Consider the following 20,692-nt stretch of genomic DNA (forward strand, 5'->3'; position numbering starts at 1 on the left):
GAACACACTGCGACCGCGCTGGCTATGGACCAAGGCCTGAATCCAGTGAGGTTGCCATCCAAACGACCTGGCCCAGTGCCCAGTGTCATGTGCCGAGGGGTCTGGTGTTGCTGGGAGACACCTGCCTGGCAGCAAGAGGCTGTGCAACATCCATGGCTGATGGTCACGCAGTAGGTCAGCCCAAATTGGCACCGATCTACAAGAGCTTAAAAAAATAGGAGAACCTCCTCGGCTGGGAAATCTTCTATGTACTTGTGCATTAGCATCATAAATGTTCAGACAAAAGGTTCCACCTTGCCATATAGCTGCAGATTGAATAAAAGTACCATCACTCGGCAAATGCCATTGCATGTACAGAAGTCCTTGAAAGAATGCACCAAGAACTGAGGACCATTATCTGGAAACAGAGTGCAAGGCAAGACTTCTAAGGAAAATATCGTCAACACATCCTTGACAGTCACATATGCTGTTGCAGACTGGCTATGAATGACATAAGGAAAATGATAAAGGGCATCAGTTGCCAATAACCAGAAAGAGTATAAAAAAGAACCAGCGAGATCAATGTGGACTCTTTCGCCAGGTTTTATAGGGGCTGGCCCTGGCGAAAAAACAGTGAATAGCACTGCCTGCTGATCTGAACTCTTGCAGCAATCCCCAACTATGTGTTTGACTCCACCCAGCCAAAACACATGGCAGCACACTAGCAGTTTTGTGCGAGAGATCTCTCAGTGACTCTGATGTAATAAAGCAGAAGACCTCCCGTCATGGAGCTGCTGGAACCAGAACGTGGGGAGTAAACCCTTCTGTCAACAGGAGAATAATGCCATCCAAGAGGGAGAGGCAGTGGTGCAACACAAAAATTCTGAAGCAGGCCCAATGTCTGGCCTGACGAACAGTCGGTCTACCTGTGTTGTATCATGCATATGATCTTCTGGAGCACTGAATTCGCCACCACAGCAGAGGCAATATGGGAACTGGTGATTGGGAAGCCATCCTCCATGTGCCTCACCTCCATATTCAGTTACCAACAAAGCAGACCCTCCTCATTGAACAACAGATCAGGGCCCATGGGGACTGGGGTAGAGCATTCAAGTTTGCATGTTGCAACATGGGCCGAAAGTGGGTCTCATAATTGTACTGGGAACAGAGCCCATCATTGAAGACAATGAGTAGTTTTGTCTGGTAAGGACACCAACGGGCTAAATGGGGAAACCAAGAGCTCATAGTCAGCAATTAAATGGAATGTTGCACCAACAAGGACAAATGATTTCTTTCAGGCAAAGACAATAGCAAGAGCTTCTTTTCTACCTGAGAATAATTTTGCAGAAACAAGTTTAGCGTTTTCGTTGCAAAGGCAATAGGTTGTGCAGAGCCTCTGAAGGATGCTGGGCCAAGATCGCCCCCATCCCTTACTGGGATTTGTCCATGGCTAGGACCAAATGCTTGTGGGATTGAAATGTTGCAAGGTACGGTGCAGAGCAAAGACTAACCTTAAGCTGCACAAAAGCATGCTCACAGTCTGCAGACCAGATGAAAGGAGCACTTTCCCAAAACAACAGATGTAAGGGGTGGGCAATAGTAGTCGTTAAGGGAATAAACTTGTGATAGCATGCCACTTTTCTAAGAAATGCCTGAAGTTCTTGTAGATTAAACAGATGGGACAAACCCATAATAGTGGCAACATGTTGTTCTGTGGGGTGCACACCCTGTCAGAAAATTTCATAACCAAAATGAACAATGGAAGACTGGAAAAGTGAGATTTAGGGAGATCACATGTGAAGCCCATGGCCTGTAAAATGGTAAACAAAGGATAGATGTTACTTAGGTGATCCTCTCTGGTAGCACGTGTCAAGATGATATCATTGAGATAGTAATGTAATAAGCGACAACTGTCGTAATCAGTTTTAAGAAAGATGGCAGGCTCTATAGTGACCCCAAACATTAGCCGTTGATATTGATAGAGGCCAAAACACATATTAAGCACAAGCAACTGCTTTAATGCCTCGTCTAATGGAATCTGAAGGTAGGCTTTGGCCCAGTCAATTTTTGGAAAGAATAGTCCTCCAGCCAACTCTGTGAGCTACTCATCCAGGTGAAGAATGGGACAAATGTCTGTGACTGCCTACGCGTTAATAGCAACCTTGAAGTTGCCACAGAGCCAAAGCTGATTGAGCACTTTCTTTACAGTCACTAAGGGTTTAGGCCATTCACGTAAAGAAATTGAGCTAATCACTCCCAATGGTGTTAAGTGATCCTGCTCCATCTTAACGTGGTTGCGTAAATTTACTGGCATTGGCTGTGCCCAGAAAAAGTGAAGACAGGCAGAAGGTTTGAAGTTGATGCATGCCGTCAAATTGTTTGCACAGCATAACCCTGGGCCAAGCAGATTTGAAAAACTCAACACAAGGAGTCCAGTTCATGATAAGGCATGTGGTCTGACATCAGGTGCAACACATGAACAATAGGTAAACGAAAAGTAGCAAAGGCATCTAACCCGAACAAATTTTCACTAACCGCATCGTTAACCACCAAGTAAGTAATTGAATGGACAGCTGACTTGTAAACTGTGTCAGCCATTAATAGGAATAGGGTGTTGTTAATAGGTTACCAGCTGATTCTCAGTATGTGCAAATGGTGGGGACCCTAGCCTGACGTATGTCTGTGAGCTGAGTAGGGATGCTGTAGGCCCTATGTTGATTTGTAGGATTACTTCACCCGCACTTCAATGAAAAGTTTGTTCTGGGCTGCAGACAACAGCGAACCAAATGACGCAACAGTATGAATATCGATGTCCATTGATTCCTGCAATTACTCATCAGGGAGGGGATCGTCATGCAGCTGCTAAGTGACCCCCTTTTTTTAATTTTCTTTTTAAATTACTTAATTATAAAAAAGGCAAGAGATCCACAGCTTGGGGCAGACTGCCATTTCCTGCTGTACTAAACAAGAGGGACACGAAAGAAGGAAGTGGTGTTTGCTGTACCAACTGACGCGTTTGTCCACATCGGCCTAGTGGTGTTTGTACTGCCGCTATCTCCTCTTCACCAGGACATTAGGCCTGATGCACTGGGCTGCACGCTTCCAACTATGGCAGCTTCACTCCAAGGCCATGAAATGAGAATGAAAGACTGTGCAATACTCAGAACCTCTTCTAATGTAGAGTTCTCAAACTGAAGGGAACGTTGAATCACCTCATTGTCTGGGGGCAAATAAATGATATGTGTGTCTTACCGTGGCATTCGCATACGACTCCTGAGACTTGGCCATAACAAACTGACACTTTGAATGAAGCTCAGCCAACCAACTCGACACAATTGCTGCAGTTGTTTGTGACATTGGTAGAATTCAGCACACACAGCAACCATGTGTATGCGTTGTTTGGTAGGATGACAGCAAACTACACAAATTGTCAAAAGAAAGTGAGGCTGATTCCTGCAGCGGAGCTAACTGTCACAGTAAGTGATAAGTGCGAGGTTGTATCCAGAATAAGAAACGAGCCTTACAGACATCCATACCGACTGCCAGGAACACCATGAAATGTTAGTGAAGTGGTTTCGTGTAAGCATCCTAGACTTCCATGGATCCATAATATGGGGGGGAATGGTGGTGTGTGAACAACCGTTGGCTGAGCCTGGGTCAGCAAAGTCAACAATTGTTCTGACAGTTGCATGCAACTACTGCTGTAGCAGAAGTGTTCATGGAAGAACCAAACGGCAGAAAACCACAGAATCTGAAACACGCAAAAATTTCTCCATCGGTGTCACCACTTGTGTTCTAACTAGGGTCACAAGGAATCAAACCTGTAAAAGGAATATAATTTATTGGGTCATGAATTGGCATCCGCAAGAATATAAAGAAAGTTGTTTACGCACCTCGAACACATTTAACAGCCTAGGGCTCAGAGGCCTGTGCATGCCCTTATAAAGAAGTTATCCATGTCACATGTCACTGGTGTAGTGCTGCACTTACATGACAGACCTGGTGACAGTGGTCAGTGACAGGGCAGTCCCTGGTGGCTGCCTAGTGTAGTTGCGGGTGTGCCATTTGAATGTCGGCATGCACTACGCTTGCTGTAGTGGCACAAAATGCCCGCTGTGGGCTGTAGATGTAGTAACCGACAGGTTACTACATGTCCGCATGAATAACCACTGCCAAACTGTAACAGTGGACAGTTAGACCACCCAATTACCAAGCATGCCACACAACACTGTGTACTTGAGTACAGTGACTGCTTCCCACCTGGATTCTTCACACCAACAACAGTTTTTCTGAATTTCACAGTTGTAAATTGTCTCTAACTATGCATCTCTCATTCCTTTAAGCCCCCTGGCCTCAACCTGCCTCTGTCCCCTTCCCTGCACCCACTTCAGCTTCAATCAAGCCTGCTATACTCCCAGCACATCTGCCTAATCCTTTCCCTTCTTGCTTCTCTCATTGGGAGAGTAAACATCACAGATGATGTAGTGAAGAATCATATGCCACAACTGCAATGGTCTGATGGCCAACCACAGGAATATAATGTGGAACAAGTGACACTTCTCCAGGTGGGTGTTGTAAAAGTATCTTATTGCTATGGGGATGACGGAAACAGAAATTGAAATACTCAAAAAATTTTGAGACATGAGGACACCAGTCATGTTTGATGGGAGCAGACGGTAAACAATTTGTTTGGTTACAGCTGAATACTCCAAATGTTATGTCAATCAGTAGGAAAATGAAAGTAATAGATCCAGGTCACAAAATTACCGGCAATTTTTATTGTTAAAGCAGGCGACCATTCCTAGTTAAGAAATAGTGATTCAGTCCTGTACAGGTGTACTGTAGTACAACACACAGCTTATTGCCCTGTAATAGCTCTGAGACTGCTAAGCATAATGCCTGCTTGTACAGATGGATGACTGTCAACAATATCTAGGGAATTATTTTTTAAAAGCTGTTGATTTTCAAATTGTTTACAAAACAACATTATCCCCTTCAAAATATTCTCCATTACATCTAATACATTTCTCCTGCAGGAGCTTCCACTGTTCAAAATATTTTCTGTAGTCATCTTTAGAAATGGCTGACAGGTCTTACCTTTTTTTGAGTTCTTGAGTGGTGTTAAATTGGTGTCCTATCATGTGTGGAAATAATGAAAAGTCACACAGAGCCAGGTCATATGAGTAAGGTGTGTGGGGCAGCAGAACCGTGCCATTTTTAACCAAAAGCAGTCTAACAGAGATGGCTGTGCTGTTGTTGTTGTTGTGGTCTTCAGTCCAGAGACTGGTTTGATGCAGCTCCCCATGCTACTCTATCCTGTGCAAGCTTCTTCGTCTCCCAGTACCTACTGCAACCTACATCCTTCCAAATCTGTTTAGTGTATTCATCTCTTGGTCTCCCTCTACGATTTTTACCCTCTACGCTTCCCTCAAATACTAAATTGGTGATCCCTTGATGCCTCAGAGCATGTCCTACCAACTGATCCCTTCTTCTAGTCAAGTTGTGCCACAAACTTCTCTTCTCCCCAATCCTATTCAATACCTCCTCATTAGTTATATGATCTACCCATCTAATCTTCAGCATTCTTCTGTAGCACCACATTTTAAAGGCTTCTATTCCCTTCTTGTCCAAACTAGTTATTGTCCATGTTTCACTCCATACAAATACTTTCAGAAATGACTTCCTGACACTTAAATCTATACTCGATGTTAACAAATTTCTCTTCTTCATAAACGCTTTCTTTGCCATTGCCAGTCTACATTTTATATCCTCTCTACTTCGACCATCATCAGTTATTTTGCTCCCCAAATAGCAAAATTCCTTTACTACGTTAAATATCTCATTTCCTAATCTAATTCACTCAGCATCACCCAACCCAATTCGACTACATTCCATTATCCTCGTTTTGCTTTTGTTGATGTTCATCTTATATCCTCCTTTCAAGACGCTGTCCATTCCGTTCAACTGCTCTTCCAAGTCCTTTGCTGTCTCTGACAGAATTACAGTGTCATCGGCGAACCTCAAAGTTTTTATTTCTTCTCCATGGATTTTAATACCTACTTCGAATTTTTCTTTTGTTTCCTTCACTGCTTGCTCAATATACAGATTGAATAACATTGGGGAGAGGCTACAACCCTGTCTCACTCTCTTCCCAACCACTGCTTCCCTTTCATGTCCCTCGACTCTTATGACTGCCATCTGGTTTCTGTACAATTTGTAAATAGCCTTTCGCTCCTTGTATTTTACCCCTGCCACCTTCAGAATTTGAAAGAGAGTAATTCAGTCAACATTGTCAAAAGCTTTCTCTAAGTCTACAAATGCTAGAAACATAGCTTTGCCTTTCCTTAATCTAGCTTCTAAGATAAGTCGTAGGGTCAGTATTGCCTCACGTGTTCCAATATTTCTATGGAATCCAAACTGATCTTCCCCGAGGTCAGCTTCTACCAGTTTTTCCATTCATCTGTAAAGAATTCGCGTTAGTATTTTGCATCCGTGGCTTACTAAACTGATTGTTCGGTAATTTTCACATCTGCCAGCACCTGATTTCTTTGGGATTGGAATTATTATATTCTTCTTGAAGTCTGAGGGTATTTCGCCTGTCTCATACATCTTGCTCACCAGATGGTAGAGTTTTGTCAGGACTGGCTCTCCCAAGGACATCAGTAGTTCTAATGGAATGTTGTCTGCTCCCGGGGCCTTGTTTCGGCTTAGGTCTTTCAGTGCTCTATCAAACTCTTCATGCAGTGTCACATCACCCATTTCATCTTCATCTACATCCTCTTCCATTTCCATAATATTGTCCTCGAGTACATCGCCCTTGTATAGACCCTCTATATACTCCTTCCACCTTTCTGCTTTCCCTTCTTTGCTTAGAACTAGGTTTCCATCTGAGCTCTTAATATTCATACAAGTGGTTCTCTTTTCTCCAAAGGTCTCTTTAATTTTCCTGTAGGCCTAGTGAGATAAGCCTCTACATCCTTACACTTGTCCTCTAGCCATCCCTGCTTAGCCATTTTGCACTTCCTGGTGATCTCATTTTTGAGACATTTGTATTCTTTTTTGCCTGCTTCATTTACTGCATTTTTATATTTTCTCCTTTCATCAATTATGCAGGTGCATTTCTTGTTGGAAGAACCAGTCTCCTGTCTGTCACAAATCAGGTCTTTTTTTGATGAACAAGACAATTCACTCATCTCTGACAGTTGATCAATAGTCTGTCGACAGTCTCTGAACACAAGCTCTCGAATTTTTTCAATATTTTCGTCGATTTGGATGTCCAGAACGAGTTTGTCATCAGACGACATGTTGCCATTTTTAAATTTATCAAACCATTTGTACACTTGAGTTTTTCCTGTAGCATCATTCTGGTAAACGGTTTTCAACATTAAAAAAAGTTTCAGTGGCATTTTTACTGAGTTGAAAACAAAATTTCACAGCTGCACGTTGTTCACTTAAACTTGCCATCATAAAAAATGAAACAAGAACAAAACGGCACCAGCAAAAAAAATCACTGCTGATGAAGACAACAAGCCAGGTCGACAACACAGGCGCCACTGAACTGGCAATGAGATGTGCTATACTCATCTAGTGGCAGAAATGTGTAATACAGAGGCTTTGCCCATGGCAATATTGTTCTGTTTTTTTGAGTACCCCCTCGCACAATGTGGAAAGGTTTGAAACCTGTTGTTAAGCCAGGGCACTGCACACAGTCTGATGATTACGAGCTTTATCACTATGTCTCCTATCACTGTCGGGCACCAGGACTCGAATAGGCTTCCTCTGAGTGAAGTGCCACTGCCCTAGTGTGTGTTGACAGCCTTGGATTCAGAAGATGATAGCTACGAGATATGGTATGATGTTGGATGTTGCTTCTGTGGTTAAAAAGATCACCTTATTTTGTATTTAAAGAACTGATTGGGGAGGGGGCAAATGTTATGCTACAGCTACTCCATAACATAGTAAACTCAGCTTGCAGGATGGTACTAGAAAGCTAAGAATTATGGAAGGTATGACCCATAGGAAACTATGAAGTAATGCATGGGCAGACCTTATATCACAAAAAAGTTCTGTATTTACATAAAATAATCTTGTTGCTTGAGGCTATAAAAATGATATGTAAATTTTCAACAATGTAGGAAAGGCAGATTGGTATTCACCACAAAGAGAAGGAAATTAATTGCAGACAGACACGATGAAAAGGAATACTAGAAATATTTTCAGATTATGGACGAAGTTCTCCTTCAAAAGTAGAACTTTCACACATTCACACAACAGCAACTCACATACACATGGCCACTGCCACCAGGCACGAAGATCTGAGTGCACCACCTAGACTGTTGATAATAGCCATTTGTGTGTGTTCCTGTTGTGTGAATGTGTGAGAGTTCTACTTCTGGAGCTGAAAATATTTCTAGTGTTTTTTTTTCATTGTGCCTGTCTGCAGTTCAATGTCTCCAGTGTGTGGTCGGTATCAGTTTATCATTTCAATATTGTTGTTATTCCACCCTGGACTTCCTATTGTTTGATATGCAAATTTTCTCCATTTAAGAGATAATGTTTCAAAACTGCTGAAGTCAAATGTTATATATAACACTGAGGAAGAAATGGTGTTTATGTTGGTGTGCAGATGTCCAAGACAGAAGCTTCTGTAATTAACTGTGTTTGAAAACTTTGTTAAACCCCACTCTCTCAAAACACAGTCGGTCAACTGCCGCTAATACCGTATTTACTCAAATCTAAGCCGCACTTTTTTCCGGTTTTTTGTAATTCAAAAAACCGCCTGCGGCTTAGAATCGAGTGCAAAGCAAGCGGAAGTTCTGAAAAATGTTGGTAGGTGCCGCCACAACTAACTTCTGCCGCCGAATATATGTAGCGCTACACAGGCATGCTTTGTAGGCACAAAGATAAATACTGGCACCAAAACCTTTGCGTCAGTACATAAATTAAAAAAAGAAAATGTAGAAGACGAGCTTTTTTTTTCTCCGCCCCAAGTTTCGACCACTGCATTTTCATACATTATCCAACGAAGTAAATACAAATTCCGTATTGTTCATCTTCGAATGTAGCAGAATTTCAATGTACTACGAAAATCCGACTGGCAAGACTGTTTGGGATGTTTGTCAATATGGCCAACTCTACGTACTGAATTTTTTCCTACCTGTGAGAAGAGATGGTTGCTAATAGGAACCTGATGAAATGTGAATCACATACAGTATTCTCTTCACCATAAGAATAATACGAATATAAACATTTTGCCAATTATTCTTTCGTGTTTGCTGCTATCTCATTTAAATCCTGGCTGCCTAATAAACTACGAAACTAGAGTGAGACAACAGCAAACGCGGAAGAATATACATATCGTGTCATGTTTATATTCGTATTATTCTTATGCCTGATAGTGATACAGTCAGAAATGAAGCACGGCAACTGGCTAGATTTTTAAATCTAAGATGACTCTAATTTCTGTGCAGAATTTGATGTACTAAAGAAGCGGCCGCAAAGATTTTCAAATGGAGAAAAATTTTCACCTAACTCTTGTTCAGAACATGTTCTATCATACGCAATCTATTATTTGGTTCTTGTTGATCATTATCAAAGAAAGCAGCAGTGTAAGTAACGACAAATAGCAGTCTCTTGCCATTGTTTCGCTAATGAGACGATTCCTCTCCTTTTTTTAAATTGTAAGCGGCGGTAGCGCGCACAAAAGCAAGCCCTGCCGCGAGCGGCGACAGGCCGTAAACAGGCACTATCAGAATGCGACAAACAATGCATGACAGTACAGCAATGCATTTTCAGCTTAGGATGACGTGAACACCTATAACATAGAAAACGGCACTTATCAGATCAAAGCAAAATAAGCAGTCGATTCAAACCAGACGAAGCACGTGAAAAAGGAAGGGTACCCGTATAATTACAAACGGAGTGCCTGACGCCTAGCAATGGCTACCTGGTAAAGCTTAACTGCTAAGCTTACTACTCGAACCAAACTACTGTAGGTGTATAGTCATTCATTCGACCTAAATTGTATCTCATATTACAATGGACCAACTTTGTTTCAATTTGGAGGTGCTGCCTAAAACTCTTCTCTCTCCTTGAATTTCGAGTCTCAAATTTCAGGTGCGGCTTAGATTCGGGAATTTTTTTTCCTTTATTTCGAGCCTCATTTTTTAGGTGCGGCTTAGATTCAAGTGCGGCTTAGATTCGAGTAAATATGGTACCTCTGAGATACTGATAAGTCACTGTATATACACTCCCGGAAATTGAAATAAGAACACCGTGAATTCATTGTCCCAGGAAGGGGAAACTTTATTGACACATTCCTGGGGTCAGATACATCACATGATCACGCTGACAGAACCACAGGCACATAGACACAGGCAACAGAGCATGCACAATGTCGGCACTAGTACAGTGTATATCCACCTTTCGCAGCAATGCAGGCTGCTATTCTCCCATGGAGACGATCGTAGAGATGCTGGATGTAGTCCTGTGGAACGGCTTGCCATGCCATTTCCACCTGGCGCCTCAGTTGGACCAGCGTTCGTGCTGGACGTGCAGACCGCGTGAGACGACGCTTCATCCAGTCCCAAACATGCTCAATGGGGGACAGATCCGGAGATCTTGCTGGCCAGGGTAGTTGACTTACACCTTCTAGAGCACGTTGGGTGGCACGGGATACATGCGGACGTGCATTGTCCTGTTGGAACAGCAAGTTCCCTTGCTGGTCTAGGAATGGTAGAACGATGGGTTCGATGACGGTTTGGATGTACCGTGCACTATTCAGTGTCCCCTCGACGATCACCAGTGGTGTACGGCCAGTGTAGGAGCTCCCCACACCATGATGCCGGGTGTTGGCCCTGTGTGCCTCGGTCGTATGCAGTCCTGATTGTGGCGCTCACCTGCACGGCGCCAAACACGCATACGACCATCATTGGCACCAAGGCAGAAGCGACTCTCATCGCTGAAGACGACACGTCTCCATTCGTCCCTCCATTCACGCCTGTCGCGACACCACTGGAGGCGGGGTGCACGATGTTGGGGCGTGAGCGGAAGACGGCCTAACGGCGTGCGGGACCGTAGCCCAGCTTCATGGAGACGGTTGCGAATGGTCCTCGCCGATACCCCAGGAGCAACAGTGTCCCTAATTTGCTGGGAAGTGGCGGTGCGGTCCCCTACGGCACTGCGTAGGATCCTACGGTCTTGGCGTGCATCCGTGCGTCGCTGCGGTCCGGTCCCAGGTCGACGGGCACGTGCACCTTCCGCCGACCACTGGCGACAACATCGATGTACTATGGAGACCTCACGCCCCACGTGTTGAGCAATTCGGCGGTACGTCCACCCGGCCTCCCGCATGCCCACTATACGCCCTCGCTCAAAGTCCGTCAACTGCACATACGGTTCACGTCCACGCTGTCGCGGCATGCTACCAGTGTTAAAGACTGCGATGGAGCTCCGTATGCCACGGCAAACTGGCTGACACTGACGGCGGCGGTGCACAAATGCTGCGCAGCTAGCGCCATTCGACGGCCAACACCGCGGTTCCTGGTGTGTCCGCTGTGGCGTGCGTGTGATCATTGCTTGTACAGCGCTCTCGCAGTGTCCGGAGCAAGTATGGTGGGTCTGACACACCGGTATCAATGTGTTCTTTTTTCCATTTCCAGGAGTGTATTTTATAACTCATTGAAATATTCTGAATTTGTTTTTCAATGTCTAGTGTTGTGTTGCCTGGTTTTTTATTCTTAAATTTTTCCCATGCCATATTATTGTTGTTGTTGTTGTTGTTGTTGTTGTTGTTACTGTCATCTCACAATTAGTACACTTGAACAGTTGAACAGCATTTATGCCAGGAGATGGAAGATACACAATAATAACAAATACTAATAAAAAGAACAAAAGTTGATATGGAGTAGCTACTCTTTGGCAAAGGAAAAATTACAGTATTTTTGGTCTTTAGAGAATTGTCTATACACAGATTCTGGTTTATACACCTGACAAGTAAATATCTCTAAATTACAATGTAACTGTCCATTTTCATCCAGGCATTCTTTCGCTGGCTGTATCTTGCTATTCTGAGACTGTCTGAAGAGCGCATCCCACCTGAAATATCTAAAATATCACAGCAAGAACTAGCATTTATAGCAGATTTCTTGTATAACCTTGATGATCCATCAGAAAAACCTGGAAGCCCTACTGCTACACCAGGAGGCTCAAAACGAAAACACAGGTATTGTTGATAATAATCGATATAATTTTCTTTCATTTAACAAACTTTGTTTTCTTTGTGTAATTTAATACAATTTTGGCAGTATATCACAATTCAGATTTTTTTGTCCTCTGTATTGTAATTGTTTTAATAACCATTCTTATGAAGCTGATCGTTATTCGTAATCTCACTATAATTAAGGAGTGAGTCACATTGGTGATTGACTGTAAGAAATGAAAGATGTGTGTATATCTTCACACGGTACTCATATGCCCCGCTTTTGTAGAATGAAGACTTCTACTTAGCTGCACTGCCTCAGGAAATAAAAAGAAATAGAAAAAGTACCCAAGGTAATGCCTTTACCTACAAGTCAATGGCAGATACCAGTAGTTGAGCTTCCTTTTTCCCATGAAAGATGCCTATCCTCATAGTTCAAATTTAATCTGTGTTTCGTCTGTAGACTTTTATCTAATTTACCTGTGTCTAAAATCGGACATTTCCATAACATGTGCTCTTCCCCCGTCCCCTTGGGACTTTTCTCTTCCCATTACAGATTCCTCTCCTGTGCCGATCTCGTCATCTCAGAATAGCACTTGTGACCCACAACCTCAGTTACTTGCTGAGTGTATTCCAATCTCTGTCTTCCTCAGTAGTTTTTGCCGTTCACAGATCCCTCTAGTACCATGGAAGTTATTCTGTGATATCTCAATTGACAGTATTTTCTGTATGTTCTTTTCTTCCTCGGCTTTGCAGGAAACCATTTCATTCCTTACATTATCAGTCTACCTAATTTTCAACATTCTTCTGTACCACCACATCTCAAATGCTTCGATTCTCTTCTGTTCCAGTTTTCCCACAGTCTGTGTTTCATTACCATACAATGTTGTGCTCCAAATGTACATTCTCAGAAATTTCTTCCTCAAATTAAGGCCTATGTTTCATGCTAGTAGACTTCTCTTGGCCAGGTAAGCCTTTCTTGCCAGTGCTACTCTACTTTTTAGGTTGTCCTTGCTCCATCCATCACAGGTTATTTTGCTGCCAATGTAGCAGAATTCCTTAACTTTGTCTACTTCGTGACCCCCAATTCTGATGTTAAGTTTCATGGTGTTCTCATTTCTGCTATTTCTGATTAATAGTTTTCAGGCAAACCTCCACATACTGCTACCATAGTTTTCTATTGAATATTTATTAGCAGTAAAAACCTGACCACAAAGTTCACAGTTCTTGAAGAATAGCATGGTACGTATGGAGCAGACATTGTCATTGTTTTAACACATGGCCTTATTGTGTAACACTTATTAACGGATGCATTGTTGTTGTTCTAACCAACACAGATTTCTCGTCTGAAACTCGGCCGTAGATTGACTATCTCGATACCAAAAATCGGGCCGTTATGTATCCTCCAATAATAGGTGCTGAAACTACACATTGTTCAAAGTTTAATTTACAGAAATTACAATTAAAACTTAAATCATTAAATTAACTGAATACATCGAAAAAATTTAATTTTTTTTTCACTGAAAGAAGTAGTGCTTACATAAAATTTGTGTACTCTAGCAATTAAAACTCTTTTTCAGATCATCTGATGCCCACCAAATTCCTACATATTTATTTCTATTTCAAGTTTTCCACTTTGTAATGTTTCCTTGCCAGAATGAGTGAACAGAACTTGTCAGAACAAATGTTAATTATAAAATATGAATTTTCGTATCTTCTATGACTTGGATCTAACTGAAATTTATTTTTGTTTGTAGTATCGTTACTTATATCAACTTAAACATACTCTGTAGGTTCAACTTAGAGCGTCTGGGACAGTATCTGGTAGACTCTGAGCTGACATGCCCACCACCAGCAGAAGCAACTGCATGGGCAAGATTTCTTGCTGGAAATCCTGTAGTAGCTGAACACCCATCAGTTAGTATACATTTAAATAAATAATCTTATCAATCATTTACTGGTATAGTAACTAAAAGCAGGTCAAACATAATTATTAAAATGCTTAAGAAATTGAAATTTGCTGTAGTTTGCAATTTCTTTCTCAGTTTTGTTTTAGATGTTGATACAGAGGTAATACTTTAGTCATCTCCTTTTTTATTGCTTTTACTGTAACGTTCTGAGGCTGTATTTTTCAAGCAATTATAGTATATCTGAATGACTGCTAACCAGTCATGTTGTTTATATTGTTAGTGATATTGGGAGCCTACAGAGACTGTATTAATTTAATATAAAGAAAGAAACTTCATTCAAAATTGATCATATAGAATGAACATATAGATTTTTGGATTGTAAAGCCCTGATGCATGGTAGTTTGAATGTATTGCAGGCACATATGTTGACTTCATGTTAAGCACTTGGTATGTAAGTTGTTGCATATTTATACTTTCAAAATCTTCAATGCTGTGGAAATAGTTGTTACAGGGAGGGGTCAGGGGGACTACAACATAACACAACCAAGGCAGTATTGGAAAAATGTTAAAATCAGTAATGAATCAGTTTTTCAACATCTTGCAAAATATTTTGAACATGACAAATGTTGCCACATGCTGGTTCCACAACTGTTCACACTGATTTGTAAAGTTCCCCAAACCGAGGCGGCAGTAGAAATGTTGCAGCTGTGTCAGGCCAATCCAAATAACTTCTTTAACTGTCTAATCACCATGGATGAATGCTGTGTGCATCACTGTTACCTTAAGACAAGGAAGCAAAACAAGCAGTGGAAACACGTGACTCACTGCAACTGTGAAAGGGAATGGTCAAATCACCATCGGGCAAGATTATGCTGAATTTTTTTTGTTACTGTAATGGTGTGTTGCTAACAGGCTATTTTTGTAAAGGGCAAACCACAGAAGCAAACTTTCCTGATGAGGTCATGTGTAGTATTTATGGTTACACATCACATGAAGTTGTCTGTGTTGGTTTTATTGCTACATGACAACGCCTCAGTGCAGGACATAGTCACATCTGCTGCTGCTTTGGACTATCAGATTTTGCCTCGCCCCCTATGCTCCTGATGTGCACCCAGTGACTTATTCCTTTTTCCTCAGATGAAGAAACATTGTGAGGTAGCCATTTCCAGAAAGACAGCAAGATGATTTTTGAGGTGAAACTTATACTAAATAGCAAAACTGCATACTTGTACAAGGGAGGTTTGATAAGTCTGGTAAATTTTCATGAAAGAATGGAACATTTCTGTTGCACCTTCATGGTTGGTAAGCTTGATTATTCCAAGGATTGTATAAAGAATTTCAACACTGTACAGCATACAGTTCATTGTTGATATCCGTTTGAATTGACCAGTATCTCGACTGTGAGTGAAAATGGAGAAAACTGCGTTTTGTGCTGTTATTAAAAATTTTATTTGAAGGATTGGACTGCCACACTAATCAAAACAGAATTGGATGAAGTTCACACGGACTCTGCACCTTCATTAGAGAACATGTACTTTTGGATTAATGAATATAAACATGGGCAAACAAGCACAAAAGACAAAGCATGCTCCGGCCATCCAGTTGAGTTCACCACATGGGAAATGATTGAAAAAACACAGTATATGGTAATGCAAGGGTGCCAAATAAAAATTTGTGAGACAGCTGAGACTGTAGGCATCTCAGCTGAGTCAGTGCATAAAATCCTGCATGGAGAATTATCAGTGAGAAAGTTGTTTGCAAGGTGGGTGTCACAATTACTCACAGTCGACCAAAAGCACATCTGACATGGCACTTCAACACAATATCTGGCGATATTTAATCGCAGTCTGCAAAACTTTTTGTGTCAGTTTCTGATTGTTGATGAAACCTGGGTCCATCATTACATGCCAGAGCCAAAACAATGGACAAAACTGGTGAAAGTGCACCGAAAAAGGAAAGATCATTTTGTCAGCTGGTTATGTGATGGCCACAGTTTTTTAGAATTCCCAAGGAATAATCCTCAGAGATTACTCGGAAAAAGACAGAACCATAACTGGACTCTATTATGCTTCATTGTTGGGTTGTTTGAAATTTGTGTTGGCTGAAAAAATGATAAAGGTTGGCACAGGAAAAATTCCTCTTTCACTAGAATAATGCACTATCCCACAAATGAGCGATAACAGTGGTGAAAGTGCATGAATTGGTCTTTGAATTGGTTCCTCATCCACCCTATTCACCAGACTTAGCCGCAAGTGACTTCATTCTGTTCCCTAATGTGAACTTTGGCTGGTGAGGAAGAAATTTTCATCAAATGAAAAAGTGATAGTGACAGTCAGTGATTTTTCTGTGGAGTGTGCCACAACCTATTTTTCCAGTGGGATGAGAAAGCTGGGATATCGCTGGCCCAAGTGTGTATGCCTCAAATGACACTATGTCGAGATGTAAGGTGAGTTGTTTACAAAATAAAATGTTTTTCCTTGCCTTTTCATCAAACATACCAAATCACCCTAATACATCCTAGGTCTGTTCCAAGTCATATATAATTGATAAAAATGTGAAAAATATGTAAAAATCCTCCAACCGGTTGCATAGGTTTTCCATATACCTTGACCTCACACCACACCATTGTTACTTACGTTTTAATGTTTGAATTTTTGAAGAACATTATGTCTTATATTTTAATGTATGACTTGAGCAACTCAGCTCTTAAATTACTGTACATCTTTGATGATATGTTATTCATGTAATTACCTTACCTTCTGATGAAGTCACCCTTAGAGGTGACGAAACCTGGTCAAGGTATATAGAAAACCTATGCAACCGGTTGGCAGATTTTTACATATTTTTCAAATTTGTGTATACGGTTGCTGCAGACGTCAGCCATGTTCAAAATTGTATGCTAAAAATGTATTGTACAGGAGGGTCAATATGTATAGAAGTAACATCACCACCCATTTCTTATTTGATTACCTTTATGTAATTAAGTAGTTAGTTAGGACAGTTACATCACATTTAGGACATTGATGAACAAAACAGAATTAAGGAATCAGGCTCTGAACCAACTCATTCCTCACCATTGTGTAACTAATGGACACTATATTGTAGTAAAACTTAAAACTAAATTAAAGAAATATCTCTTTGGCAACTCTTACCACTCCATTTATGATTAGCTTCGCAGAAACTTATACTGTTAGAAGTTTAGTGTATATTATAATTAAGAGTAGCTCTATAATACAATGAAATTTCACAATTTTAAGTCATTTATTGTATTATGCTTAATTATCATGTAAATTCTTGACTTCTTCACACATGAGACCCCTTTCTATAGGATCCATGTACTATGCCTAATGTAATTAAGCAAGATTTCATAGTTCGTACAAAACATTCTTTTTATTCACATTCTGTGTGTGCATGAGAGAGAGAGAGAGAGAGAGAGAGAGAGAGAGAGAGAGAGAGAGAGAGAGAGATTCTCATCATGCTCTCTGTTACACCGAGAAAGAATTCAGTTCCTTATGTCAGTATTATGAGAAGGAAAGTTGCTACTCACCATATAGCAGAGATGCTGATCCACAGATAGGCACAACAAAAAGACTCTCACAATTAAAACTTTTGGCCATTGGCCTTCGTCAACAATAGACAGTGCCCCTTCCCCATCAGAGGTTCGAGTCCTCCCTCGGACGTGGATCTGTGTGTTGTCCTTAGCGTAAGGTAGTTTAAGTTAGATTAAGTAGTGTGTAAGCTTAGGGAGCTTTAATTGTGAGAGTCTTTTTGTTGTGCCTTTCTGTGATTCAGCATCTCCACTATATAGTGAGTAGCAGCTTTCCTTCTCATAATATTGTTACATTCCATCCCGGATTTTCCATTGGCCAGTTACTTATATAGTTTATTTGATTTCTCATTTTATACTTTTGCTCCTTTTTTAAATTTTTATGAGCATTTATTGATGTGTATTGCGTGTTGACTTGGTAAGCAGAAGTTTTCACTATCATTATGTGATTGTAGCTTTAGTTTTCAAATTCATTTCTATACTATTTTTAAGACACCTTCTTGCCATTATTATTTATTTTTGAATAATACTTACAGACAGTGCTTTGGTAAATCACTTATTGATATTTTATAGTGTGAAAGAATTATTAACAGATTCTGTGACAAAAAATTGTGACTTTACAGATTGTGTCCCACAACCGTACGTTTTCACTTGTCCAACAACATGCAGAGATGGTTAAAGTTCTGGGTACTGCATTTGGAGAGCCTGAGAAAACACTTACTACAGCCATGAAGTTGGCTCATTCAGTGTGTGGGCTGGACGTTTCTGGCAAGACAGCTGGTGCATCAGGTCTTCGAATTGCTCACACAACATTGCAAGATCCTGTAAAATTGCTTGTTGTGTTCACTGATTCACCACCACCAGCAACTGGCATTTATATGCTTCAGGTAAAAGGAAGAAGTAAACAGGAGGAAACAATGACAGTCGTATTTGAAATAGGATTGCTGTTGTTATTGTTTCTACTGTGACCACCACCACCACTACTACTCTACTCTACTACTACCACTACTACTGCTTCTCCTTCCCCTTCTCCTCCCTCCTCCCTACTTCTCCTCCCTCCTCCCCCCCCCCTCCTCCTCCTCCTCCTCCTCCTCCTCCTCCTCCTCCTCCTCCTCCTCCTCCTCCTCCTCCCCCCCCCTCCTCTTCCTGAAACATTCCTGCTCATGCAGGTAATTCACAAAGCCTCTTCTAATCTTCTCTTTTCTCTCACAGTCCTACCATTCCACATTTTCTCCCATTGTGGTCCTCACCAATTCTCATCGTTCTTCACATAGTCTTGTTTGGGGTCTTCCATTTGGTCTTCTTCCAGATTCTGTTCTTTTCTCATTCTTTTAACATGGCCACAGCATTTTAGCTGATTCATATCCATAGGTGTTTAAAAAAAAAAAAAAAAAAAAAAAAAGGATTGATATGAAGCATGTTTCAAATTGTTTCATTTCGTGTCCTGTCCCTTGTTATCTTACTCAGGATCCTTTGTAGAAAGCACATTTCTGTCATTTGTATTCTACTCAAATCTTTCTTTGCCCAAGCCTAACATTTTGATGGAAAGGTTAATATTGGTGCATAATATGATTTGCAAACAATGAAATTTGCTTTGACAATTATTTTCTAATTCCTAACTATGTCTGATCCACAATAATAAAATGTAAAATCCAGGAAAGACAATGGCTCACCTATAGCTGACTTGTGTGTGGCACATAGAAACAAGCAAAAGAAAACAGTACTCACACTAGCTCTTGAGCTCTTGCTCTTTCTCCAGCAAAAGTACATACACCAATATAATGAAAAGGATAGTTGCTACTCACCATATAGCGAAGATGCTGAATCGCAGAAAGGCGCAACAAAAAGACTGCCGGAAATTAGCTTTCGGCCAGTGAGGCCTTTGTCAAAAATAGACCCCCCACACAAACTCAAACACACACATGGCCACAGTCTCCAGCACCTGGCTCCAGCTGCCAGAGATAGTGGTCGTGTGTGTGTGTGTGTGTGTGTGTGTGTGTGAGAGAGAGAGAGAGAGAGAGAGAGAGAGAGAGAGAGAGAGAGAGAGATGTCTATTTGTGACAAAGGCTTGTTGGTCAAAAGCTAACTTCCCGACAGTCTTTTTGTTGTGCCTTTCTGTGACTCAGAATGTCCCCTATTTGGTGAGTAGCACCTACTATATAGTTACATTCCATCCTGGATTTTCGATTGTTTAAAAGTACATATACCACAGACACAACCACACAGACACCGAAATGCACACACTAGTTGCTGCTGTGTTGGTAACGTCTTTTGTGCACGCCATATGTGTCAGAAAATGATCACAAAAAATCTAGATCTTTGGTGTTTGTTGCTTTAGAAAAGGCCTAAAATTCTGTCCCAAGGAAGTTACTGTGAACAGTGTTGGAAAATGTTGGAGCATTACTAGAGTTGGTGATTGATTGTGTAACGGGCGATCAAAAAGTTTCCATTTGAGGGCATTACTGCAGCGTATATGCAACGTAGAGCAAGGAAGAACACCAGTATACATCCATTGTAGAGTGAAGAATGAGTATGGGGCAGCACGTGTGTCGAAAACCACTGTTGTGCTCTTAAGTTCTGTGCTGGTCAGTCTGTAAGGGTGGCCTCGTCCATTATGGAGAAGTGCAAGACATTTGAGCAGCCACCCTATAGTCCTGATCTCTTCCCATGCAATTATCACACCTTCGGTCCATTGAAAAGTCATTTCCTGTCAGACAAGGATGTGCGGCAGGCAGTTACTAACTTCTTCATGCAGCAGGATTTTACCAAAAATTTATCTTGAACCTGTTGCGTCAGTGGGGTGATAGTCTCAATGCTCAATGTGATTTTGCCTGATTGGAATACCAATTCTGGATTTTAGAGCCTTTGAGTGGAAACTTTTTGATATTTACTTCTACCACCAGTGCAAGGCAGTTATGAAGTATGGTGGTAAGATGTCAGAAAGTTTTAAAACAAGTAAGGTTAAAACAAGAATGTTTTATGGCACCAACCTTATTTAGGTTGTATTTAGAAATTGGTCTTATATGGCAGTATGGCACCAACCTTGACCCTCTTTAC

At 41.2% G+C, this 20,692-nt stretch overlaps 1 protein-coding gene across 2 annotated transcripts in view; it reads left to right on the forward strand.

Moving 5' to 3' along the window:
- LOC124804839 (anaphase-promoting complex subunit 4) overlaps nt 1-20,692 on the forward strand; it is a 120,087-nt gene that overhangs the window by 70,702 nt on the left and 28,693 nt on the right. For both annotated transcript variants that reach the window (XM_047265189.1, XM_047265190.1), the window contains 3 exons: nt 12,018-12,202; nt 13,972-14,095; nt 18,259-18,522. In XM_047265189.1, the coding sequence (XP_047121145.1) occupies nt 12,018-12,202; nt 13,972-14,095; nt 18,259-18,522 (573 nt within the window). The remainder of the gene's footprint in view (nt 1-12,017; nt 12,203-13,971; nt 14,096-18,258; nt 18,523-20,692) is intronic.

The sequence above is a fragment of the Schistocerca piceifrons genome, chromosome 7 (assembly GCF_021461385.2).
Source record: "Schistocerca piceifrons isolate TAMUIC-IGC-003096 chromosome 7, iqSchPice1.1, whole genome shotgun sequence".
In the NCBI taxonomy this organism is placed as follows: domain Eukaryota; kingdom Metazoa; phylum Arthropoda; class Insecta; order Orthoptera; family Acrididae; genus Schistocerca; species Schistocerca piceifrons.